The following is a 26,566-nucleotide window of genomic DNA, read 5'->3' on the forward strand; positions in this document are numbered from 1 at the left end:
CCTATAGGAGGACAACCTGGCCTTTTGGGAGAGTCATTCTTCAGCCACCTCTCCTCCTCCTGTCACCCGTTTGTGTCTGTCTTCACAACTTGTCTTTGCCTCTCTCTCCCCTTTTTGCTTGCTTTCTTCCCTTCAGCAGCTTCCAGTTCTCAGCTCACTGTCAGGGGGGTTTGCTCTTACCTTTCCTCTGTTCTCCCCCTCATGTAAAGAAAGGTGTAAATAAGGTTGCCAGGCCAGGTGTCTTTTGCCTTTCAACTTCACACCTTCCCACACGCACACCACTAAAATGAATGGAAGGGAGTGGAAACCGGCACTTTTCATAAATAATGCTTCAGCTCTCTGCAGCCTCCAAGCACAGGTGCCTGATCTAGTTGCAGGATGGGCCAAAGTGCAGACTTGCTCATGCATGTTCACCCCTTGGCACCAGCACAACATGTCTCCTGCCTCAAATCAGGCAGGGGTCAGCCGCTGGCAGCACAGCGAACACTGGCCTTCAGCACGCTCACGTTTGGCCTCACAGAAATGTGAAGATGAAATCTAACGTGCAAGCAGAACAGAAGAGAAAGCTTGTTTCCCCCAGAAACAAGGAAAAATAAAAAATCCTTGCTGTCCCCTCAACACATCCTCTTCAACACTGAAAGCAGCACTAAAATCTTTCAAGGTAAAACGTGACAAAACCAGCGTCCCTGCATAGACATTAATTTCATGGGCAGCATTGAAGGATTTTTCCCAGTTCGTGAAAACTTACAAAACCCTGCCACAAAATGCACCTCTCATTTAATAGGCTTAGTACTTTTCCTTTCTATGAAGCTTCTAGATTGTATAGCATCTCACTAGGTCTTTTGCTGCAGGTTTTGAACCTTAAATTAAATTGGGATTCATCAATATATTTACAAAAGGAGAAGAAGAGAGACTGCAATACAGGTGTGCTGGCGACAGACCAGAAGAAGGACCTAGAGCACAGCTACATACCAAAACTACTATTTTTTTTTCTGGCTGGTGCAACTAGTCTTCACATAAAGGGAAATTTTAGCTCTGAAGAGTTTGTAAGCAATAGGAGTATTTACAGTGGATTTCTACACGCTGGAGTTAATGCATTCGGTTAGCAACATATAATTTTGGAAGACAGGATACTCCCACCATAAGTCATCAGGCAAATTCTGTACTACTTACTAGGTAATGTAAATCATTGTCATTGGGTTGTTTTTTTGTTTTGTTTTGTTTTGTTTTTTTCCTAAAGATGTGTTTCATTTTAAAACTAGCAGCAATTTGTAACTAAGCAAAAGTTACAAGTAAAAGTTTCTGAACCTTCTATACAGGTTGGGTTGTTGAGACATCTTTGCTGACTTGGAGGTGCATTTATTTCTGTTCATATGAACAATAGGAGTTTTCTGGACATTTTTAGTCTGAAAATACCTGAAGAGTGTTGGGATTTTTTAATGTCAAAGATTATTTAAATAAAGAACAGTTCCCTGAATATTAATTTTTGCTTTGGCACTTTTTTCCCTTCAGGTTTTATGGCAGGCATTCAGAGGAACCCCCAGATGTCACAGTATGGAGCTCAGCAAACTGGACCTTCCATGTCACCACACCCATCACCTGGAGGCCAAGTGCATCCTGGAATCGGTAGCTTTCAGCAGAGTAATTCAAGTGGTACTTATGGGCCTCAGATGAGCCAGTATGGACCACAAGGTAAAAGGCTTGCTGGTAGTACACATGGTAGTTTATATGTACATATATATAAAAGTATATATATGTATCGTATTTGTAGGTAGGTATGTGATTTCTTAAAAACAAAATAAGAAAATAAGCAAACCCAACACTCTCCCTCAAACAAAACTGTCATCCAGATGTGGAGCTGCACCTTGTGGAAGAAGCTGCTTCTGTTATTAGCCTCTTTCTCTGTATAAAAATAGTGACTTTAAACTGGGCAAGGAAATGATGAACCTGTTGCATTGCAAGGGCCATTTGTTTGAGACCGAGCATGTCGTCTCTGCAATGAAGCCACATTTGACCAAGCATGGAATAAGGGTCACACCACCGATCCCAAAATAGGACTTCTTTTCTTAAATGAAATCCAGTGAATATGAAATTATGTGGTGACTGTGAGGGTTGAAGTCTTCTAACAAGTATAATAGTACAGCGGCTACTGTGGAAATATAATATTGGGCTCTAATGCATACAGTTTGTGAACCTTAACTAACCCTACAGACTGAGAGAGAGAGTTCCTTTTATTTTGCTTGTTGGAATTGTTGGAGGATTAAGCTGAAAATAGAATACACTCTTTCTTCCCCTGGACAGCCCTAAACTTGTCTACTGTTTTGTCTTCAATGAAAAACCATTATCAAATATGCATCTGTTTAGGGGCTTAATGAAGTTGAAGTCAAGCCATAGAATATATAAGGGACGGTATTTTCTTTAGAGGTACATGAGTAAGCTTTTCTTTGCCAGCAAAAAAAAAATAGTAGTTAAGTGCTAACTACTGTTGCTTTCTTACTTAAAATTCTCAAAAAGGACTGGAGCCAGAAGCTGGAGATTCTGTAAGAGCTTTATGGCTTGCCTATGCTAGTAAGGATGGTGACTTTAGTCTCCAGAGTTTCTGAGAACTAGTTCTGATGTTTGTTTGCAGGGACCTTTACTGCCCTGCATGATGTTCCTTTCTGTTTCATCTCTGGATAGCATTTGTTGTAGTGTTCTGAGCGCAGGGCTACAAGCCAAGATTTCCCAGTGTCTAATTTTGGCTCTGCCTTTTACATCATCTTTCAACATAGGCAAGTAGATTCATTTCTCTGCTTCGGCTTCCTTGACTGTAAAATGGGGCTAGTAATGCCTTATAGCCATGTGTGAAGATTAATTGCCTAACTCTAGTTGACTGGTGCTTTCCTTTTATTTGGAAGGCATTTTGTGGCCATAAAATGCTGTCCAAGTGCTTATTTTTATCTGCACAGCGAGCAGCTAGCTTAACTGGTGAAAATCCAGTGAATTTATGGTGTGCTATCCTGACTTACAGCTGTACTACTGCTGCTGAGATTCTGAACCATGGGAATAGTGGGTGTCAAGTGTAGTAAAACATTAGCCATCCACACTGATTGAATGGAAAGGGTTTTGTACTAAATCAATGCATTTAAGTAACACGCTGAATACTACTTTCGTTTTTGCTTGAGTTCAGCAGTTCTTTTCCTCCCTCTGTAGATGAAAGTGCCTATGTAATGATTTTATGGGTCACGGTCAGGAAGAAACATCTATTAAAAAGTGAACTTGAGGGGCAGGAAGAAAATGAGCATCATTGTCATTAACAGGCCGTTTCAGAAGGGTCTGGTGAATAGTGTGATGGATGAAAAGCGTGTTCTTCTGCCAGCTCTTGGAGAATACTGGTGTTCCTGTGCACTGGTCATCATAAAATTAGGGCCTTGCAGACTTTCAGCTCTACAGGTAGCAATTAGAGCAGAAGGATACTACATTTTCAACAGGCTAATGTGACCATTAATCTGGGGATGAAGATGGTGATATTTTGAAGTCATGTATTTACCTGGAATATAATAATGTTACACTATTTACCTTTTATTACCAGAATAACAAATATTTTGAAAATCACCTGGGTTGCAACCAAGTTATTAAAATATTAAATTAAATAATTGTCAAGGATTTTATTTGCTTTCCATGTTCTGTTCACATGGGCCTTCCTCCAGAATATTGTTAAGCACAGGCTGAGTTTGACAGGACTACATGTATTTTTATGTACGTGTTAGTATTCTGTGACACTGAGCTTTCAGTTTGAATGCTAGATTTCACTATGTGCTGTCATGAAAACTGTTTCTCAAGGCTGGTGTCCTTTCTCTGCAGTGGAATTGCACACCATAATAAAGACTACACCAGTAAGTTTGGGTTGGAGGAATTAGCCTCCAGTTCACGAGAGCAGAATGATCCATTTCATGCATATGATTGATTTATTTGGTTTTCATTGTTTACATGACACTTAGATCTATAATAAGAGGAGAATATATTTTCCCAGGAAGCAGTTATGTACTGGGGACCTAGTCCAATCCTTTGAAACCATTCCCTACAAAAATAAAAAATGGCTTTGGCTCCACACTTCGGTGTCTGTGATACAGCATGCAGTTACAGAACATTAGTTTTAATTTTGTATTAAATCCCGGTATTTGCCTGCACCCAGATTAAAAAAAAAAAGAAAAAAGGAGAAAGAATGGAAGTTGTTACTGAAAGAAATAGTCTCTTTGGTTTGTATTTGGACAACACCTAGCTTGGGGGCTAATGAAGCTCTGGTCTGTGACCCAGGCATCAAACTGCTGCCACAGCAAAATGTCCTTTAAATGCACTCTGGAGAGCAGTCAGATGCTATAGTCAGTTTGGTCTTTTAAGACTAGGGAAGAGAAAAACTTCCTGTGGATCAGTAAAACATGCATCCCATCTCCCTAACTTTTGCTGCTTGATTCAGCAGAAAAACTGCTCTGTTTGGGTATAACAGAGAAACCACAGGATCGGAATTTCACAGTAAGTTAACCCCCCTTTTTTTTGTGGTGAGGTAATGTGGTTTGTGCTTTGTAACTTTCAGTGCTGGACTCATTTCACAAAAGCACTTTGCTACTTAGGTCCCACTGATTTTAATCTAAGTGGTAGCATCTTAAGGATGAGATGCCCTAAATATCTCAGCCCACAAATACAACAGCTTGTGGAGTTAAGACTTAACTACCAACTGTATCTGCCAAAGTCTCCTAGGTAAAATAGTTTTGGTGGAATTCAGAACAATGCATTTAAATGTTCTGTATGAGAAAAACTTGATGCTTAACTGCACGTGTAAAAAATTCTAAAATGACTTTAAGATGCTATTTTTAATACTGTGAATTTGACCCATTCCTGGAGAGAGCAAAATTAACAGGTAGTTCTCAAATTTCCCTCTTTTCAGCTTGCCTAGAAATGGCAAGATATCAGAGCACTTTGTTCAGCAGACCTGGACAAAGTGGGCCGGAGTTTCACCAGGAAGTACGAACATCTGTCTTTGGCAGGTTGTTATTAGGCTTTTTTATGTTTTATCTTCAATTACCCCTTTTTTTTTCTTTCTTCACAGTTCCAGTTACTGCTTTGTTTTTTTCTCGTGCATTTGAGATGTCATCTCTCTGGGTACAGTTCTGCTCTGCCAAGGGGGAGTTGGAATCAAAAATCCCTCGGATATGGAGGGGAGGAGTTGTTCAGTGGTATTGTACAGCCGCTGTTGCCAGGCTTGTACCCACTTGAAAAGTGTGGGCTTTTGGACTTGGCTGCCTGACACGTCCAGCTGATGTGGGCTGGCCTAGCATCTGCTGCATTCATTGTGTTTAATGCTGCATCCATCTGCTTTCTGTCAAAGCCACTGCCAACAAATTACTAATCTATTAGAGAAACATGGAAATAAGATTGCACTCCTTATTCCTGGCAATTCCTCTTGTATTTTGCTTGGCTTTTATTTTGCCTTTTTTTTTTTTTTTGTGGTCTGGGAAAAGTAGAAGAATAGCTAGTACTTGAAGTATTGAGGAAATGCTTAGGGAAAAAAGAAACATGGAAAAAACATTGAAACTTGTTTTCCTTACTGAAAAGATACCACTTCCCTGTGCTCTTGGATGTGTATCCCTGGAGATGAATGATGAGGAGCTATTTTAACTGAGCCACATATTTTTATGGAGAAGGTTCCACTGTTTTTTCAGTGTTGTGCTGACACTGGAAAAGCCAAAGCGTGAAAGAAGAGATTCTTTGTCCCAGTTCAGAATAGCATCAAAACAGCAATAGTATTTAGCATTGGTGTTTGCTCCTCCAAGCATGCTGCTGAATCGTACTTTATAGACCCTAAATGACAAAACAAATTGGCTTTATGTAAATTGGACTGACAGTAGCTCCCAGTGGTTATGGATATCAAGTCTCCTAGTCTAGGGAAGGAATTTACTTCTTTGGGAATCAGTATTGCTAATAGCATGTACATAAAATGCATTAACTGGCTGTGTGTAATCTTTGAGTGCACATATACACTATCTTGCGTATTTTTCTTGCACAAAGCAACTGGAAAACTAGAGGAACATCCGAGTTGTGTGTTACACCTTTAACACTAAGCAGAGCAGTATGAAACTAGTCAACACTTCAGTTTGTGGTCGCATACACTGAATCAGAAGTGTAGTCTCAGCAACCAAAACTCTGGCTAGGGGCGATGGCTCACTGAACGGAAAATAGTCAGCTGCCAGCGGCCAAGCCTAGAGGAGAAGTGACAGGGCATTCTAGAGTCAGCATAAAGCTGAATCTGGAGCCTTTCATCTCTGTTGAACCACATATTGGGGATATTTCTGTGGAGGTCCTCAGGCAGGCTCTTGGTTTCTGACACAGAATAGAATTGTTGCTTCATTTCCTTGCAAAACGTAGGTCTTACGTGTTCTTGCTGAGGAGAACTTGCAGCAGAGTGAGTTGGTTACTGTGTAGGGAGGAGAGGAGAGTTAGCCAAAGCACAGCGGCAGGACGGTGTGAATTAATTATATGTGCATTCAAATGGTGGATGAATATATTTATTTTAAATACAAACAAGAGTTGCATGCCACCAGCTCCACTGCCTAGTAGCTGAGGCCTGAGGAGAGATGTGGCTGATCTCCATGTTCAGAGAAAGAGTCCAAGGGCTGCTGCCTTTGAACAACCGTGGGAATATCTGAGAGTAGTCAGGAAACTCTGCTCTGTGGCATCCCACGGGGAGGGAACGGCTTGTGTTTCCACTAATCTGCATGAGATGGAAATAAAGACAAGTCAAAACTGATGACTGAAGTAGTGTAATGTGATCCATTTCCTAAAATACTTTCTATCATATCTTTACTGGGTTTTTTCCTTCCTCTTTCTCATGCTGCTTGGGTTTGTTTCTATCACTGAATAGTGTACACTCACTTCTTGACCTTTCAACGTGATAGGGAAATAGGCACTCATGAGTTAAGCTGCTGCAAGTGGAGCAGTTTGCTCCAGTGACAACGTAGATTGGGGTCAGCTGCATTTTCATGCCATCCCTCATAAGGCAGCTGTTCATATTAGCATCTTTGTAATGTTGATTACTCTGGGAATACTAGTTTTCCCAGAGGAGGTGTGCTGTAAGCTACCACCCCTTCTGCTGGCATAGTCAAACCTTGAATTTACCAGGAAGGTAGGGTAGGACAGGAAGGAGTAGAGATGTTTCTCGGGGCCTGGCACCCATCCTCACTGGTCCATGCCAAAGCACCTCTGACACAAATGGACAGAGCAGTTAGGAGCAAGAAGCCAGTGAGAATAGCCTGTTGCTGAAATTGCAGGAAGATGAAGAATGAGAACATGAAATTACAAAAACAAGATGCTCCCTTGAGCTTATGTAATGGGTTTCTTACATGCCATGTATCTCTTTACTGCATAAGGCAGTTTTGTACTCTGCGCTATGTTGTTAACCCTCTGGAGGCTGTGCTTTTCTGTCTTTCCTCTCATCCCATGATACATAACAGGCAGAAAATGTTTAAGAGTACATGAGAATCAGGTTCATAGGGTCATTCAGGTTGGTAGCGTGCTCAGGAATTGTTCTTGGCTGACCTTGTATTCAAATCAGGGTCAGATAGAAGATCAGAGCAGGATACTCATGGCATTATCCAGCTGGGTCTCAAAAATCTCTAAGGAGGGAGTCTGCACAAGCTCTTTGGGCAGCTTGTTCCACTGTCTGTCCTCATGGTGAAAAAGTTGTTCTGACTTTTGAGGACAGTGGGGTTCACTTTAGTTCACATGTGTAAGTTCTGCAGCTGCTTGCTTCCTCAATAGATACATTTGCTCAAAAGTATGATGTTTTTCTCTGTGTTTTTTATCATTTTGTTCAGGAAACTACTCCAGACCACCAACGTACAGCGGCGTGCCCAACACAAGTTACAGTGGCCCAGGACCTGGCATGGGTATAAATGCCAACAGTCAGATGCATGGACAGGGGCCAAGCCAGCCTTGTGGTACCATGCCTCTGGGACGGATGCCATCAGCTGGGATGCAAAGCAGACCATTTCCTGGAAACATGAGCAGTATGACCCCCAATTCTCCTGGCATGTCTCAGCAGGGGGGCCCGGGGATGGGCCCACCCATGCCAACTGTGAACCGTAAGGCACAGGAGGCGGCTGCTGCAGTGATGCAGGCTGCTGCAAACTCCGCTCAGAGCAGGTATGCGTCCAGGTGAAAGGAGTTTAAATGAGTAGGAATGTTTTTTCTTGACGTTTCTGAAGTAACGACACTATAGAGGTGTCAGCATATGCATTTATACATGTTGTATCAGTGTCCTTATCTCTGAGAGGAGATAAGGTGGAGGAAGAATACTTTTTCCTTCAGTGTAAGGGGAAAACGTGCTATCATGTGTTTGAATTATCCTCTCAAAAAGCAGCTGTGACAGTGGAGATGGCAACCACTTCCAGTTTGGTTCTTGGCATTGTAGGCTTTAGGAAAAGGCACAGATTTGCATTGAATTAGGAGTTGAAAACAACCCGTCTGCAACTTAAAATTGATTAGCTGGATATGTATTTTTTGTCTCCAGTAGGGAGAGGGCAAACGTATCCTTGGCTACTTGCCAAGTGCTTGACAGAGAGTAGGGAAGCTGATGAAGCTGCCCATGAGATCTTGCATTTACTGCTCACGTTGTGAGCAGCAGTGCTAATGGCAGTTCTCTTCTATGGGATGGCATGCAGAGGGGAAGAGGAGGGCAGGCTGAGAGGAGCAGCTGGAGGGGGAAGGAAGAAGGAGGCCTAAAAGCAATCTCTAGTTAACCTGGAGTTGATAACTGCCACTTATGCATCCATAAGAGAGAACTTATACACAGGATTGTAGAGCTTGGAACCATCATCTTGTCTCCCCTTTGGGCACCATAACTGCATGTTGCCATTTGTGTATGAGGTTTTGGCAAAGACACTTTTCTGTCCGTGGTTACTCTTAAGATGCCTGAATACTTGTGATGAAATCATATTTTCTGGGAATTTTTTCAGATGAAGTAATTTCCACATTTCTCTGGACTTAAATAACTCCTGATGTGTTTATTATCTTTATCTGTTACAAGAAGTTCCATTACATTTGAAAATTACACGAAGCTGCTTGCGCTGTTCTGATGAGCATGTTTGTGTGTATATATTAAGCATCTTGCATTTATTGATGCATATGCATACACAGATGCACATGTATGCACACAGGTATTTATCATTCAAGACCAGTGTTTGCAGATGCTAGAGTTGCTCTGATTCCAAGATACAATGTAAAACTAGAAATAGGAAGGTAATGTGTCCCTGTTGCTTTTTGTTCTGTGAGGTTGGAAGGCAGGTGGCTTCTCGTGATAAGCAGTAGCAAACTTCTAAAACAGTAACAGTAAATCTAGTGTACTGCGTGTTCTTGTTCAGTAAAATAGAACCATGCTTTCTTAAAATAGAGGGTACTCCAGCAGATACCTGTGAACCAGCATTCTCTTGCTTGTGTTGGTTGTTTAAACAGACCTGTCTAGTAGGATTTACAAAAGTCTGCTACTGTCTGTCTGGTTTAGGCTATTAACTGATGGGACAGGCACAAAGGAATCAATGGGCCATCGCTGCAGCTGCAAGAATACTTTCTTTATATTCATAATAAAAGGAAAAGCTTATGTTTGTTGGTCTTGACAGCAAGAAAAGACTTTGTGTTAAGTGGAATGTATGTAGTTTTGATTCAACTTACACCTTGGACATAGTGTGTGGCATTTGATCAAAAACTAGGTTAGATGATTACCACTTCCATCTCACACCTTCCTCCCAAGTCAGTTTTGTAACAATGCTTTTGGTTTCTAGCTTTGCCTAGGCAAAACTGCAGCATTACAGAGCCTTTCCATCGCATACTGTCCATTCCAGTGCCCCAACACCTGCGGAACGGCTGAGCAGTCATCAAATCTCTATTGCAAATACTGGCAAAAGGGATATTTATAAACTGCAAATTGAGAGAAACCTGTCACACCCCTCTGATGCCAGGGGGCTGCAAGCACACTGTTTTCCTCTTTGATCTCAAGTCAACTGTAGGGGTGAAAGCATAATGGCTTTTGGCTATTCCTGCAAATCCTCCATACCTGAATAGTGAAGGAATGTACTTGACAGTGATTCGTATTTGTGATACAGAGCAAATCCAAAGAGGCTGTTCTTTTGTTCTGCTTTAGGCCACCATACATTAGGTGCCTGCTTATCCCAGACAGTCTGGGGCTGGCGGATGCCCCGTGTTTTCTTCACAGCACCCCAGCTATGGCAGCACTCAGGCTCCCTTGATGCACCAGCCTGACCAGTATGGGTAGGTAGCAATGTAAACTAGACCTTGCTGGGATTTTTTTGTTAATGAACATGCCATCTGGCTGCTGAAGGAATATAAAAATCATGTGAAATGTGCACAAGTACTTTCATCATAGAGGAGATTGAAATTTCTTGTTTCCTTTCTACTGACGCCACTGTTACAATAGGATGAAAATCTGCATGTCACACTGTCATACCTGCATGGCTTTTGGATTGGCTCCATTTCCTGCCTGAGTGGGAAATGAAGAAATTTGTCACTGAGAAGGAATCATCCCTCCTCCCTCTTTTACAGGAATTATCTTTCTCCCCTCATTGTTGGTGTTCTTGTCTCACAGTGGTGCTGTACAACCCCATTATCTGACTTGGTGCTGGTGTTGTCGTTGCTGCCTGGGCAGTGAGCTGCAATCCCCAAAATATGCTCCCATTCTGAGAGGTGGTGTATTGCAGGAATGATGGCAGGGTTCCTTGATGGCATCTTCATGAACGTTCTGTTACACTGTAATTGAGCATGTACGTGTTTGAAAAATTTCAGTTAGTTGTTAGTATAATTTTTAGGAGCACCAAGTATCCAGTGCAAAACATTCAGCTGAAATGCAGCTACTCTTTTCACACCACTCCTTCACACTGTGATTTCTGTAACTGTATCATAAAACACTGGGAGTGGCTCCCAGCCTGTTTCTTCCTGACAACCAAGTCCAGCTTCACCTGAGATTCAGGTTTCATGGATTTCCCAGCCGTCATGTTATTTCAGTTGTTACCTGCATAGGAAAACTATAATACCCAAATTACTGCTACCTTCATGCTTATTAACTAGTTTTAATTACCAGTTTTCTCTAGGTGCTTTTGTTTGGATTTTTTCTTTATCATTTAAATATGTGCATATGAAAAGTACAAACAAAAAAAAATAGAATGCAAGTCTATTGGTTGTCCTGTTTAAAAAAGCAGAAATCATTGAAATGGGAGAACACTTGCACCATACTATTTCATCTGACTGGAAAGACATCCTCTCTTTCAATGCCAAATTGCATGAATAGTGTCCAGCCTTCTTCCTTGAATGTCTTGAGTTTCTGAGATTCTGCTGTGGGATTCAAAATCTGTTGGATATTTATTACTATAAAACACACTTCTCTGAAGACCTAGAAAGAAAATGAAATGGTTGTGTCAGAGTCATGATTACCCAGCAGTATTACTGTACAAGTTGGTTGTGATCCCCTTCAAAGTCAATTTGTTGAATCAGTAACCAAGTGTCAATAAGGGACAGAAATTTATCTTCAGCTGTTAATCCACAGGATCTATCCTTTACCAGCTCTGGAGTCTCATTTAGACACTGAAAGCTGGTTTGCCTCTGCCTTGCAAAGCCACACTAAGCAGCTGTGTAAAATGAATTTAAATGGCATACATTAGAATAAAATCACTTCCACTGGGGCAGAAGATCAATGTTCGTTAACCAGAGCTGGATGATGAGGATCTGAGTGTCAGCCAGTTATACCTAGGTATCATCCTCAGTGCAGACCACCATCCTTTTAATTAGAGAAGATAAAATCATATAAATAAAAGTGTGGCTGTGGAAGATACTAGGTTTACACCATTAGAATTAGCCTTTGAGCTCACCTTGAGGCCTGCTCTATGTTAAGCTTAGATTAATTTCTACAGCTACGTATCTTCACTGTAACATAAAATCTTCAGATGTTCTAGTCTCCCTTTTGCACAGAGGCCAGTGTTTCCCAGATGATATGTAGCATGTCATACTAAAGAAAAGAAAGGTGTTTTTAAGACCTCTTCATTAAACCGGCACTATCTATGGTTTCAGGCTACCCAAGATGCTTAAGCAGGTTCTGGGTAACAGTTTACATCAGGCAATGCTAAATAACTCTAATACCTTGTATAGTAATTCTGCTTATTTTCAGGAAGGCAGTGTGAAGGAACTGCAAAACCGTGTTTTCCTTTTTATATCTGTCTTGGTCTCAGCACACCCATTGACTGATAAGGACTGTATGTTGAAGACCTAAGATAGCCACTGCTAGGTTCTGCTCCTGAAGGTTAGAACGCAGTGGAGGCCTCTGAGAACCAGGTGGCTCCAAAAAAGAACATGTCTTTTGCCACACTGTAGTTCTTACAATACAGGTGATAACTTGAAATTTTTCAGGACTGTGTTTCACTGTCTGTGAGCTTTTGTTTCCTACAGCAAGTGTCCAGTATACACTTTTAAAAATTGATTATTAGGTTGACACCTGAAGTCAACAGATGTTTTTAGAGCTAGATGCTCATCATCATCGTTTTCAGCATCTGCTGTGCTCACAGTGAGTGTCATTCTGAGCATGTTATCTTAGCAGTTGACGGTGTTGACTGTAGTATATGGAAAGATAAAAACAAAGTTGTGAAATAGCTGGCTTATGTACTGTTAGCAGCGTGGCCTTGGGAAGATGTAGTTTAGTACTATGTGGCTGTGAAGTACACATCCAGCTGGATGCTAAAATGAGCCTCTTGCTGGTGTTACTACAGTTATCGATACCTGAACTAATTACTGTAAAATGACTTTCAGTGTGCCTACACATGAGGAGCAATCCTAGCTTTGAAGGCAGCATCTTTGACCTCAGTGTACTGTAACTTAATATGATTCTTGGAATTGCATGTTGCAGTTTTGTAAATTAAAGCAATTTTTTTTAATAGATTGAATGAATTTAGAATTCAGTGTCATTGATTTTAGAGTAGGCAATTTAGACATAGTAGTTTATTAAACTGAGGAATTGGGATCCAGCTTAGCTATTTGCAGCCTCTGGCCATTTTAAATCCTGGTCATTGGGTTTCTAAATTGAAGTGGATATTTACATTATTGTCCACTGATCCCCATGCCACCTGGGAACTGGTGTTCAATTGCTGTAGTAATGTGGGTGTTGCATTGCTTTGACATACTTCTAGGCATACTCTAGAATGTGGTTCTGGTTCTGAACTGCTTAGCGGCTGGTTAGATACCACAGCTTCATTGTGGTGAGGTCAGAAGAATTGAGGTAGGTTTTCATTCGGCCCTAAAACTGATCTCTACAAGCTGACTGATATAAGAGAATTTCTGTTGTACACAAAAACAGTTACAATTTGTGTAAATACGTTTGAAATGTGCATTCTAGGTATCTTCTTTTTAGTCTGTGTGTATACATGCACATGCACACTTCTGCACATACAGGCAGATGAACCTTCCATCAGCATTTCTCCCCTGCTAGGTATGTATAATTCATACTCCATGTTGCTGGTGCCAGCAAAGCACTTTTTCTGTATTATTTTCTCCAACAGCAGGGTAATGTAGCACTGCTGATGGACTAGAAGGTACTGGTGAGGAAATATAGTAATGGACATGGTGCATTAAAATGTCAAAAGGAAAAAGAGCAAGGCGGAAATGGGGAATAAATTTTTTAAAAAGAATAATAGTATAAATAAAACCCAGAACTCTTTTAGGTGTTTTACATCCTAGAGCCTGTCAATTTCTATGCAATATTTTCTAGTCTGGCCCTTTTGATCTTGAAACTTTGGTTTAAAATTCTAATTGTGATTTTAAAAGCTGTGGTTATGTAGCAGAAGACTTGAAGTGCTACAGTAAAACTACAGTCTTTAATCCCTGGAGAGAGTATGTATTTTCCATTGTTTTTCCTTTTCCCCTTAAGCATGGAGGTGTTCTCTGCTGGGAAGTGCAGTGGAGTGCAGGAAGGTTAAGTACTCATTCAAGTTTCTTTGCTTATTCAAACCAGGCTGCTTCCAGATGAAAGGCTGCCAACTGTGAAATCCCCGACGTAAACTAGGCTAAGATAGGACTGGTAGCCATAATTGGAGCCAGTGCAGGGGTACGTTATCTGTTGCCTTTGAAATAAGCTCCTTGCAGAACTGCTGTTCTTGACGGGTCTTTTATTCAATATTCAGTTACAGGGAAGGAGTTACTCCTGTTTGAATTCAGGCCTTTTACAATTCTTCAGTCTCAAGGTGTCTCATCATTTCATCTCCACCCTGCTCCTCCCAACATGCCCAGACTTTGGATTTCCTTTAGGAATCCTGAGAGATCACCCTGCTTTGCTTTCTGTTTGCACTGTTTGAATATCCAGGCAGTACATTTAGTTCATGGAACTACTTCTGGCTTCTGAAATACAGAAAAAAAGGCATGTATGGTTTCAGCTGGAGCAAGTGGTATTGCTTCTTGGCCTAAATGGCTGTACAGTGTTTCTGTGAACTCTGAATAGCTGCTGTGCTTGCTCCACCTGAGGCTGGCAGCATTTCAGTAACAGGTGTAATATTTTCTCTCTGAGCCAAGTTTCTCTGTGATTCGAGGGGTTAAAATTCCAAGTATTAATGCTTTCTGTAACTGTAATTTCTAAGGGAGCTATTAACCACTACTGGCATCCTTTTCTTCAAAAGGACCCATGCTTCTTCCTGCTTCATGAGAAATAGTTGTTTATGTCAAACTGGTGGTTTTTTTGTTCTTTTTTGAAATGGCACTTCCTTTTCCTTATGTTTTGCTTTTTAAAGGAGAACCATATATGGCTTTTCTACAGTGTATTCGGAAGGGTGAAGTACAACTTAGATTATATGTATTTATTATAGTAAAGGGAGAGCTGGCAGTCACACTTTGTGATTTTTTTTTTTCAATGGGGATGCATTTTGTAGATCAGCTCAAAATTGCTGATAAAATCATGTAAGGATTGGAAGAAAGTTTACATGCTGAGCTAACTGAAGCCATTTCTTGTAGGAGGCTAAGAAAAATATATTTTTATCTGGAATTTTGTTTTACTAAAAAGTAAATCCATCATTCTGGAGCCCTGGATGTCACCATGCTGCAGAGCTCGTGCAGGCAACCAGCGATGTGGGGAGGCATTTTTTCCTTTCTTTGTTGCTCATCAATCAAGTCGACTGCTGTATGTTGTTCATGCTTTTAGAGATTCACCACAGACCTCAAGAGTCCTACTCCTTTCCTTCTTCAGAGACTAACCATTCTTAAGTTGTGAAAGCAGGAGCATGTTGGGAAGGAAGGGTGATTTTCAGAGTCATGAATGAGAATTTTCGTTCATCTTAGAGACACTTCTAATTCAATTATTATTGTGTCAGGATTATTTTTGGCTTGATTTGGTTATTTAGGGGAGCTGTTGCCCTCTACAGAAGTGCTCATGATTTTGATGCCAAACTGCAGTGTAGAACTGTGTAGTGTATTAACATTCCTCCTCAGAGTCAGATGTTATGTAGAAATTTTGTACCTCGAAAGGTGATCTTTAGGGCATTAAGAATGCAGTACTTCATTAATTGTTACTGTATAATACTAAAGAAAAAGGGAGGACTTTAGATTGAGTATTCTTTCTTGGGTGGGAAGAAAATGGATTTTCACACTGCCTGTCTTTTTGCCTATTAGCTGGAAGATCTACTAGTTTAAATCACAGCACTAGTCACAAAAAAGGAAAAAAAAAACAAACACCACCACAATAAGAGTAGCAAAACAATCCCAAACCCCAGGAAAATAGCCATCTCTTTAATGGGACTCATGAAGAAAGCTAATTCCATGACTGCTCTATGTGATTAAAATCTCTAAAGGAAGAAGAACAAGGCAGAAATGGGGAATACATTTTTTTAAAAGGAATAATAAATAAATAAAACCCAGAACTCTTTTAGGTGTTTTACATCCTAGAGCCTGTCAATTTCTACACAGTATTTTCCAGTCTGGCCCTTTTGATCTTGACACTTGGGTTTAAAATTCTGATTGTTACTAGACATGTAAGTAACCTCGCAAGAATCATATTAAATAGTAACATAACAGCAATAAGATTTTTTCAGCGGTGGCCTGCAGTCCCACTAACACATTGTATACCTGTTGCAGTTGTCACAGTAGGTTTCAGGCATCCTCTGAGCCAAAGATGAAGAAAAGAGCCAGCTGAAACCATGCTGACCTATGCACCGCATTGCTCTTATGAAACTGTCTGGAGTGCCAAAGTGCCAAGACTGATGGTAATAATGGTAGTAATAATATTGATAAACATATTAACAGCTTCAGGCTGTTGGGCAAAGATAGGTAAGAGAAAATGTATCTGTTGGGAGATCCCTCTGGAGAACTTCCTGGACGTGCTGCTGCACAGGCACAGTTGCATTCATTGTGCTGTCAGCCAGATGACATTTTACTATGAAAAGATACACTGAAGAGCTGGCATGAAACAAACTGGATTTTGTTAGATTTTCAGTTGGTTGCCAGCACAGTGAGCTCCATGGAACTGCGGCGGTGCTCAGAAATGGTGTGGGGACATGACTGAACATGGTAAGACCTTGGTGAAAGGCAGCAGGAGATCCACATCCGCAGGTGGAAGAGGACAGAGCTTAGGGGTTGAGCCTCTTCCAAGGCAGTGCCCTACCTTAGGACATTGCATCAGTGAAACACGCAGTGTGTCCTTAGCTTCCTGTAGCTTTTTAGCACCACACTTTGGTGACCTCCCAGCTGTTCATATGCTGGGAACAGACTCTTACCCACTTACAAGTGATCATTCTGGGCGAGAGTTCATAGGGCCTTCTGACTTTTTAATACAGCTATTTATAAACATGCACAAAAATAGAAGGTGCATAGTGAGCGAGTCATATGAGTCATTCCCATTTTGATATCAAGTCACACCAGGCTAAAATCACCCTTCTTGGCATTCCAGTTCAGATTGACAGCATCATGCCATACAGGGCAAATTTCTTTTTTTGCTACAAATCCAGTTCATGCATTCTTCTGCTTGCCAGCCAGATTACTGCAGCACTCTTTCACCCATCATGCACTCCATTTTGGCTAAGAAATGTAACTCCTCAGTGCTCAGATATTGTCTGATAGGGACAGTGTGCAAGCAGCTGCTGTTAGAGCTGCTGTTTAAATCCACATTGTCAGGAAGGTAAGCAGGGGTCACTAAGAGTAGAGCTTCGATGGTATTACAAGCCATTTGACTTGGCCTACTTTTCAGTAGTCCAGTGTTTTCTATCACACAACATTATTTTGTATTTATCCAGTAGAGGTTGCACTGAGTACAAAGGGCTTAGTTCTTACACAAATAAATTCAGGTACAGAGGTCTGGTTGCACTTGTAGAAATGCTGTGCAATAAAGGCGTTTCATGGAATCCTTGTGGGTTTGAAGACTGGTGACAAAATGCTGTGGTCACCATGAAATTCAGACCAAAAAAAACTTCCATTAACACAGTAGGAGCTTTATAAAAACAAAATAAAATCACTGCAACCTAAAAAAACAAACAACCAACCTATGGTATTTCACTAAATATCCTTCTTGTTTTTCGGTCACACACCCTTGTATCATTAGGATCAAATGAAGTTAAGGATTTATTTTTCTGCAGGCTTGTGCAGTGTTCACTGTATTCAACTACTTTGTTGAATTCTTCATTATTATTCTTGGATCTCTTCCTCAGGTTTTGTTACCTGTAAAATGGGATAGGGGGATTTATTCTGATCTCAGCATGCATTCCACAGTACAAAATGCTGTGTAGTTGTGTTGTTATTAGCATCAATACTCATGAATACTCATGTGCCTCTTATGTTGCTCTTCCAGTGTGTGATGTAGTGTGATGCTCCTGCATTTTATTGGGCTTTAAATGACAACCAAGTAGGTAGCCCACCAGGGAGATGTTTTCACTGGAAGTAGTGTGGTTGACAGCAGCATGTAAACAGTAAGTTTTTGTGGCTGCTTTTCTGAGGGGCTAAGCATTGAATCAGCCTGATGGGAACAACTAATTTTTAAGTTTCTTTTCCCTCCTTGGTTGTTTATTAGTGAAATCTAAGTAATGGTGATGATGCTAAAGGCGCAAGTATTTGCATAATCAGAAGAAAAATAAAATATTTAGAAAGGCTATTTCTGTTATTCTTCCAAAAAGTGTCTTGCACAGAAATTTTTAGATCAGCCAAACAAAAAAAGCAGGCAGTGTGATCGGTCTGATTGCAGTGGATTACAGGGTGATGTGCACTGTCACATAATTGTGATGCTAGGAAGTTACTCCCCATTTTTAGCATTGCCATTTAGGCCTGAACATTGGGAAGAGCAGTTCGGTGTTGCGTCTGTGTGCCTGATGTGAGCAGACACGAACACGCACCCCAGTACAAGTCTGGATGCTTTTTCATTTATGCTTCCTAGTGTTTTGTCAGTGTCGGTGCATTTCAGAGGTTTGACCTCCCCTTTTCATGCACGCACACACAAGTAAAACATTTTATTTTTCCTTCTAGGCTAAAAAATGGAAAAACTCTCATGGCAGACCTGGCACCTGTCACACCACCAGCTTTTGTGCTTGCTTTTTAAAACTCTGTTATCATGAGTGGCGAGCTTCCCCACTGAACAGAGGAAATGTAAATCCAGGCTAGTACACTTATAGTAGCAGGTGACAAGAGGGGGATGCTTTTCTTTCAGATATAGTAATGTTAAACTTGTTTTATTTACATGGGAACTGCCTTTAATGCCATTTTATATCTGCTCAAGCCACTATTCAGATTTCATGTGTCTTGGCCTTTGCTACCAGCTAACAGCACTGACATACCAGTGAACTTCCAGTTAGAGCAAAGTAAGCAATGTTGGGGTTTATTTTCCCTTTCTCCCTTCTCTCTCCTCCAGTTCTCCCATATCCCCTGACAACAGAAACGGTTCCACTTCTCCAAGGAAGCCCATAATGTAGTGAGAAGAAAAATCTATAACAAAAGAGCACATGTATCTGCCTGCACATGTTTATGTGTAAATTCTCCAGGGAGAAAGCATTCATGGGTCTCACTCCTGAATTACTCTCATTATAATAACCCATTTGGTGTCAAAGTATGACAGATTATAAGCGCTTAAGGCTAGTCCCAGCTCAAGACAGATTTAAATAAAGTACTTCTGGTTATTGTGCAGGTCAGTGTGTTTAAATAACAGCCCCCCAAATCATACTTTGACATTTAAAAGAGAGAGGAAATATTGTCATGCTGCAGACCTGGCACAGATAAGCACAGGGCAATTTGGTCAGTACACTGTGATTTGTGAGTGCAGCCTAACGCAGTCATTTTCACAGTTTGTAATCAAGTAGCCACCTTAGCAGTGTGTCAGCATTAAAAAAAAAAAAAATGTTCCTTTTAAAATGTTTACACAAATTACTCCCCTGAGGTGCTGCAGTGCACTCGCTGCAAAACTGATGTAGGTTAAAGATCTGGAGCAGAAATGGCAAACTTCCATGAGCTTGGAAGCTCATGGCTTTTCTTCTGCAGCCAATTGCTCAGGTGGCCAGGCCACAGTAACAGGATAGTTCTTCAGCTCCAGTGCCAAGGGTAACTGGGAGAAATCCCTGCGTTACATGAGTGCTGTGGCAAGTGTCAGGAAGCATAATGCAGATGTGCCTAAATAATAATTGATGCAAGCTTGTGGTCACCAAGATGAGTGAGGTGTGACTTGGTGGCAGCTCTTGTCTCCCTGGGCTGAATGACCCATCCTGGCTCCCATCACTGCAGCACTGCTCTTTCAGCATCACCCTGCTGTGCCATGCTGCTGGACTGGGGCTCACCCAGCTCCTGGCCAGGGTGGCCTCCTTGGAGCCTGTTGCTGCCTCACAGCACCCTGCTTTTGAGGCTTCCCTGTGATCCTCTCCCTTCCTTCTGCAGACCTGGCTGAAAAGCTCTATGTTCCCACTGGAAGGACCTTCCATGTGTTCACCCTGAAGGTAGCATCTCTCTTTATGTTCCTCCCTGCTCCTCCTGCACCTAAACGCCTTTGGCATTTTGTGAGAATGCTTCCAGCACTTGTTCATTCTTCATTTCCATCTACTCTCTCCTTCATTTCCATCTTTTCTGCCCCAAACTGTCCTCACCTCCAGCCTTTCTAGACTCTCCACTTCTGAACCCTTCTATTCCCTATGTTTTTCCATGCTCAACTTGCCTCTGTGCTCAGGTTGCCACAAGCAGAAGCCGGATCATTTTTTGTGACTGTATGAATGGCTTTGCTCCAGTGTTACAGATTTAGATCAAAAGGTGAGCAGAGTGTCAGATGCATGCCACAAAATCCACAGAAAGTTATAGACTGTGATCACTCTGCATGCAGTAGAAACCTGAACTTTGACATGTTTCCATAGGAAAAGTTGTGTTTTCATTCCTTGTCCTGCTGAGTAATCCACTTTTATCATTGTCCATAGCTAAAAAACACACCTACATCTGAATTTAATTTTGTAGTTAGCTCAGATTTGTTCAAATCTGAGGAAAATGACAGTAAAAACCTTCATCAGATGGCAATGCTGACGAGGTACTAAATCACATAACAGCAAGTGTTAAATACAAGGGCTGCAGAGTGTAGCAGTTGGAGACAACACACTAACCTGCTGGTCATTTCAGGTCCAGCTAAAGGGAAACATCTCAGTGTAAGAGACGCTGCTTTGCAGCTGAGATCACCCGTATTGCCTGTCTTCTTTCTTACAATTTCTTTGTTCTGCTTTTTAACAATGACCAGATCTCACATGTCATCTCCTCTCTTTAAATACATGGACTTCTGCATTAGCTCAGAAGACACAATTAGATATGATGCTGCTTGTTTTGCAGAGAAAAGAGATTAAGTGCAGATTAAGCTTTGGGTAGATTGCAAATGAAGGAAAACAAAAGAGCAGAACAGGACCTTCTTAAAGGGAATGTTTTGAATTTGTCCAGTTGTATTTTGGATCCAGTAGTACACCAGACTATCAACAGCACAATGAAGGTGACTGTTTAGGATCATAGAGTCATTCAGGATAGAAGAAACCTCAAGGGGTCTCTGGTCCAACCTCCTTCTCAACAAGCTCAGCTGAGAGCTTAGGTCTTTATCCAGTTGGGTCTTTAAAACCTGCAAGGACATAGATTGCACAACTCCTCTGGTGCCTGACTGTTTTCACGGGGAAAAGGGCTTCCTTACATCAGTCTGAACTGGTCAGGTTTTAACTCTTGCCCACTGTGTCTCATCCTCCCACCAGGCCCCACTGTGAAGACCCTAGTTTCATCCTCTTGCTGACCTTCTTGTTGGTGCTGAGAACTGCTGTCAGGTTCCTCCTGAAAGCCGTCTCTGCCCCAGGCTGAACTAGCCCCTTGTTCTTCAGCCCCTCCAGGGTGAGTGCTCAAACCCCAACCGTCTAAGGGGCCTCTGCTAAGCTCACTCCAATATATTGTCATCATCTTTCCTTTACAGATCCCTGGGGGATCCAAAGTGGACATGATACTCTAGATGGAGTCTAATGGGTGCAGAGTAAGGAGGAGATGATCAGTTCCCTCTGTCTCCTGCTTCTGCTCCTGTTCGCACAGCCCAGGATGTTGTTGGCCCTCTTCGCTGCCAGGGCACTCTGCTGGCTCCCTGTCTGCCAAGATGCCCAGGGGCTTTTCAGTAAAGCTGTTTCCCTAGTCAGGACCATGTTGGCACTGCTGCAGCAGGCTTGTCCTTCCCAGGTGCAGGACCTTGCACTTGTCCCTGTTGACTTTCATAAGGTTCCTGTCAGCTCATTCCTCCAGCCTGTCTAGGTTCTGCTGGGTGGCAGCCCTTTCCTCGAGCATAACAACTGGCTCTGGCATTATGCAAGTGCTGTGAGTTACTAAAATGTCAGCAGGGTAAATAAACCACAGAAAGCAAGCAGATTCCCCCTCCCCTTGCCATTTTTAATCTCTTCCATTTGGTGTATACTTGGACATCTACTTGTAACAGTACAGCAGAAAAAAATAATGTGTAGGCTTAAGTACAGTGTTTAAATTGATAGCATAATCCTAAATTTGTACTGGCACAGCTGATTTTTCTTCTAAATGGGGAAAAATAGGTGATCTGGGATCACAGTATTAGAGGAGTTAGAGCTGGAAAATACCTGACAGGTTATCTAGTTCATATGTAATGCAGGGTTTCTCCAACCAGTACATTTTCTGTGTTGTCTGTGTGCAAAGTGTCAGGTACTGGGTTTTTCTTCATTGCCTTGGAGGGTAACTGCATCTCATCTCAAAGACATTTTTTCCTTATATTCAACACAAGTGTTTCTTTTCTTAATTTCTTCCTATTATTCCTAATTATTGCTTGTGTCATCCCAGCCATTGGTGTTTATGTGGTAAATACTGTAAAACTGAATGCTTAACCGGGTTTGTTCTCCTTTAGAATTCATAGTGGTCAGTTGAATATTTGCCATTAGATACCACTACGTGTACAGCAGACTTTAAAAGACTTGGGTTTTATTTATTCCTCCCAGAAAAAGTGGAGGAGGGAACTGGGAGATGTAGGAGTCTGGTAGTATGCTTTGAGGTAACTGCTTCTTAAACAGTATGTTGGATACGCCTTTACTAAAAGCAGCACAGAAGGAAACATAAGATTTTTTACTTAACTCCAACAACCAACAGATGATGCTGTGACCTTAAGCATATATAAATATGTTTAGCAGCTGCTGTGTAACATATTTATATGTGTTTAGTGACCTGGAGGTTAATCAAAATGAGTTTGGTGATCTCAGCTCAGTTCTTAATGGACTCCACTTCATATTATAGCACTGATGCAGCACAATTTGTCACAGTCAGCAGTCTTTACTCAAAGGAGGCCCACTGTGGAGTGAGAATTAAGGACTGAAGTAATACCTGATTATTTCTCCCTAAAGAAACTTTCCATTCCAAGCCATCATAGAGCAGAATAATATATGGAGGAGCTCTGTACTGTGCACTGCACCCACTCTCAGGATAAAATGTTCACTCTTATGGGATATGGCCTTTCAGTATTAGTGCTTTAGCTCACGTGTGCTGAGGTCAGTGCTTTGACAGGGGATCAGGAAAGGACAGAGTTCTGCCAGGGATGGTGCTGAGTCTTTTCACTTGCTGGGCCCTTTCCAGAGATGCAGAGCTGTGTCCATTCCAAGTGCAGCATTACATGAGTGGATGAAAGGGAAAGATACTGACTTGCCAGATGAAATTTTGGAATTAGGCTCTGCCATTCAGGTCTTTCTGAGTACCGAAGCAATCTTTTTTCAGTTGTTTTCTTGCTGTCCTGACCAAAGCTAGTATATTTCTTTTATTTAATTTCTACTCTCCATCTAAACTGGAAGTAGTTTCCTACTTTTTGATTTAAAGCTGTTGTACAGCAGTATGCTTTCATGATCTACAATTGAGATTGATGTCCATGGTGGGTAACATGAAATAGGTTGTACCTCAATTTGAGACAATGAACAGCCCCACAGTTTAAAAGATATATATGCTATAGGAAGTAATAGTATTGAAATATTAGTAGGTAAGGACCAATTTCAACTTACTGCAAGTTGCATATCTCTTGTGTATTTTTAAAGCAAAAGAAGGACATTGGAGAGTTAGATACATGTAGAGACTTCTGCCTTTTCCAGAATTTCAGCCTTACTCCATTAAGGAACCTCTCAAAATCCATTACTTCTCTTTTAAAGTGTAGAAATGCACTAGTGTGTTCTCTTCATCTTCACTAGTAACTTTACCCAGTAACAGAAAGAATCTTGCTTTTCCAGCATAGAAAGAAGTTTTCATTTAGCTGCATTTGTTGAAATATAGCCATTTTCAGCTAAAAAGAGGTGGGTGGGGATGTTTAAAATACAGTATTTACATAAGAAAAGCTAGATTGTGTGACTGAAATCTTTTAAAGTTGTTGCAAAATGTTCCTGCTGCTTTTGTTTCCCTTTGTAATTTTCCCTTGGAGCATTGATCCACTGTGCATTTTAAATCTTTTCCCTCCACTACTCATCGCAAGTTTCATTGAGGAAATGACATTGCATGGCAGTTGTCTCCTTCATATCAAAAGAAAGGCTTTGCCTCTTTGCAAGAGTGAAGAAAAGTTTGTCTTCAGAGAGCAAAGGACAAAACTGACTTGGAAAAAGATGCTTTATTTAGATAACGCGTTATCTTTTCCTTTGAAGAAATTCACAGTGAGCCAAGAAAAATTAGGCCAAGTAGTGCTTTAATGGTCTTCCTCCTGTACCTCCTAAAAAAGAAATCTGTTTCTACCATTGCGTTAAGAATCTGTCATGAGTTTGGAGAAGACAAGAAGCCACTGAAGTTGTTCATGGTTGTTGGTTTGGGGGTTGTTTGCTTTGTTTGAATACTGTATAATAGTGAAAAGCAGAATTGATACCAAAACTCCATCTTGCTGCCAGGACTTGCAGCTTTCCCTACCTGTAGGATAAAACTAAATGCTTTGGTTTTTGTGCGGAGAAAAAAGCTGACAGGTACTAAAACTATGCAAAGGGGTGGTTGCTTCTTTCTTGTCTCCCTTATTTGGAAAACCAGCATAAATTTACAAGGGGTACATTGAAGAAACAGGTCTTAGTTTTGTGTTTTCATATATAGGTAAGTATATTCTTGCCTGTGGTTTTGTATGATTTTATTTGTATATCCATACAGACATACCATAATATGTGCAGTCTTCAGCTAGACCAAGAAAAGGTATATGTGTATAAGGTATATATAAATCTGTATTATGGATTAAAAGAATAAAAGGTTATTTTTGAAGTTGGATCATGCATTACATCAGGTTATTCTGCTTACTTGGATTATTTTCTTCCTTGTGCGTCAGTTTATCTATAGAATTTGATAAACCAAGTACAAAGCATACTTAGATACTTTTTACAACTTGAGAGTAGGTAAGGTTTAGCCTTCGAAAATATTTGGTCTGAAGATCTTCGTGTCTAGAAGATGTGGAGAATTAGGTAAGGGCTTCATTTAGGGCAGTTTTTCAGACAAACTTAAGTCTCAGTCATGAAAGCATTGTACAGTTTTCAAAACCAAAGTAGTTCAGCTGTGCTAAGATTTCCTGTTGCAACAGAGTGTAGTATGCGCGTGGGTTTTTGTAAGATCAGACATAGATGTCATGTACAAAAGATGAGCATTGTATTCAATGCAGTAACGTCAGATAGAGAAATCTGAAACAGTCTGTGGTACCCATTATTCTTCTGGTCATTTCGCTGTTTCTTAAGCTGTGGCAGGTAGGGATTTCTATCACATAGTCAAAATGGCAATTCACTGGAATATGCCAATGCTAGGTTCTGATTTTGACTCCTGATCACATTGCTGTTTACTCATAGGATAAATAATATGAATTGTATTTTTCTGCTGATTGGTTGTGACATAAAAAGACACTGTAGACATCTCTTGAAATTTGTGTTCGGTCAAATTCTGTCTCAGATACACAGTAACTAATTCAAGACTAATTCAGAGCTCCCCATGTTGATAAAATGAACTAATTGTGTGCCTTGTTCTTAGCTATTGGCAAACAATAGGAGATGTACTCTGTGACAAACCACAGCATCTTTAGCAATGAGGTACTTAATGAGAGATGGTCTGTGTGCTCTTTCTTCTTGCAGGCAAGGCAATTTTCCTGCCATGAATCAGACCGGTATTATGGGATCCAGCTCCCCCTACACTCAGCCGATGAACAACAGCTCTGGCTTGATGAACCCGCAAGCGCCACCCTACAGCATGGCACCTAACATGGTGAACAGTTCAACAGGTAATGGTGGGTAACCTTTCAGCAGTGGCTTTCCTCCACAAATCTGCTTACCAGTATCAGCCCTGGGCTGGTGTCAGAGGGATGGCCTTTCTTCATTCGGTTCACCCCAGCTGGGTAGTGTGGAGTGGTTTGAAACTGGGCTAAAGTATTCACATTTTTTTGTACAGTAACTCATACATTTTTCATTAAGTCCTTTTGTGCAGCATGTAGATGAGTACAGTGTTTTGAACAGTTCCAGCAACACTCGGACCCAGTTTGACGTAGTTGTTGACTAGCAAGTATATGTATATTTGTGTGTATGTGTCTGCAAGAGAGGGAAGGATGAAAAACCCCATCTTTTAAGAGGCTGCTGTAGCTTTTCAGTGTCTTACTTGCCAAGATTGCAATTTCAGATATTTAATGTGGTACTGGTTTAAAAAAAGAGATGTGCACCTGCTCTGACTTGAAGATGCTCTAAGCTGAACACTTAAAATAATTACTCTGTTCTGAAAACATAGACCATATTTACTGTTTCTAAAATTCATATAACCATATATAGGGTTTCTTCATTTACTTATTTAAATATCAGTATATGAAATTTAATTATAGCTGCCTTTTGCAAAAAAAAAAACAAAACACAAACCACAAAATATTCAGTGTAGGTGCTGAATTTATTCTTTATGTCATGAACCGTGAATTTAGCATTGTTTGCAGCTTTGTATGTGACTGTGAAGACAGGTGAATGCATTCTGTGCAAATATGCTACGTAGTCCATTTTCAGCTTGAACTCCTAACAGTTATCCTCCATCAAGATAATACTTCAGTAAAGGTCAATTCTTC

General features: G+C 40.9%; 1 protein-coding gene across 8 annotated transcripts in view; it reads left to right on the forward strand.

Annotated features, from left to right (window-relative positions):
- Positions 1-26,566, forward strand: part of ARID1B (AT-rich interaction domain 1B) — a 329,485-nt gene that overhangs the window by 261,303 nt on the left and 41,616 nt on the right. For 4 of the 8 annotated variants that reach the window (XM_062640854.1, XM_062640859.1, XM_062640858.1 and 1 more), the window contains 3 exons: positions 1,513-1,692; positions 7,851-8,178; positions 25,602-25,753. In XM_062640854.1, coding sequence (XP_062496838.1) covers positions 1,513-1,692; positions 7,851-8,178; positions 25,602-25,753 — 660 coding nt within the window. The remainder of the gene's footprint in view (positions 1-1,512; positions 1,693-7,850; positions 8,179-25,601; positions 25,754-26,566) is intronic. The other 4 variants (XM_062640855.1, XM_062640861.1, XM_062640857.1 and 1 more) reach the window with 1 other exon arrangement.

This window comes from Pezoporus occidentalis, unplaced genomic scaffold (genome assembly GCF_034315485.1).
Source record: "Pezoporus occidentalis ecotype Australia unplaced genomic scaffold, CSIRO_AGI_Poc_V1 ctg67, whole genome shotgun sequence".
Classification (NCBI taxonomy): domain Eukaryota; kingdom Metazoa; phylum Chordata; class Aves; order Psittaciformes; family Psittacidae; genus Pezoporus; species Pezoporus occidentalis.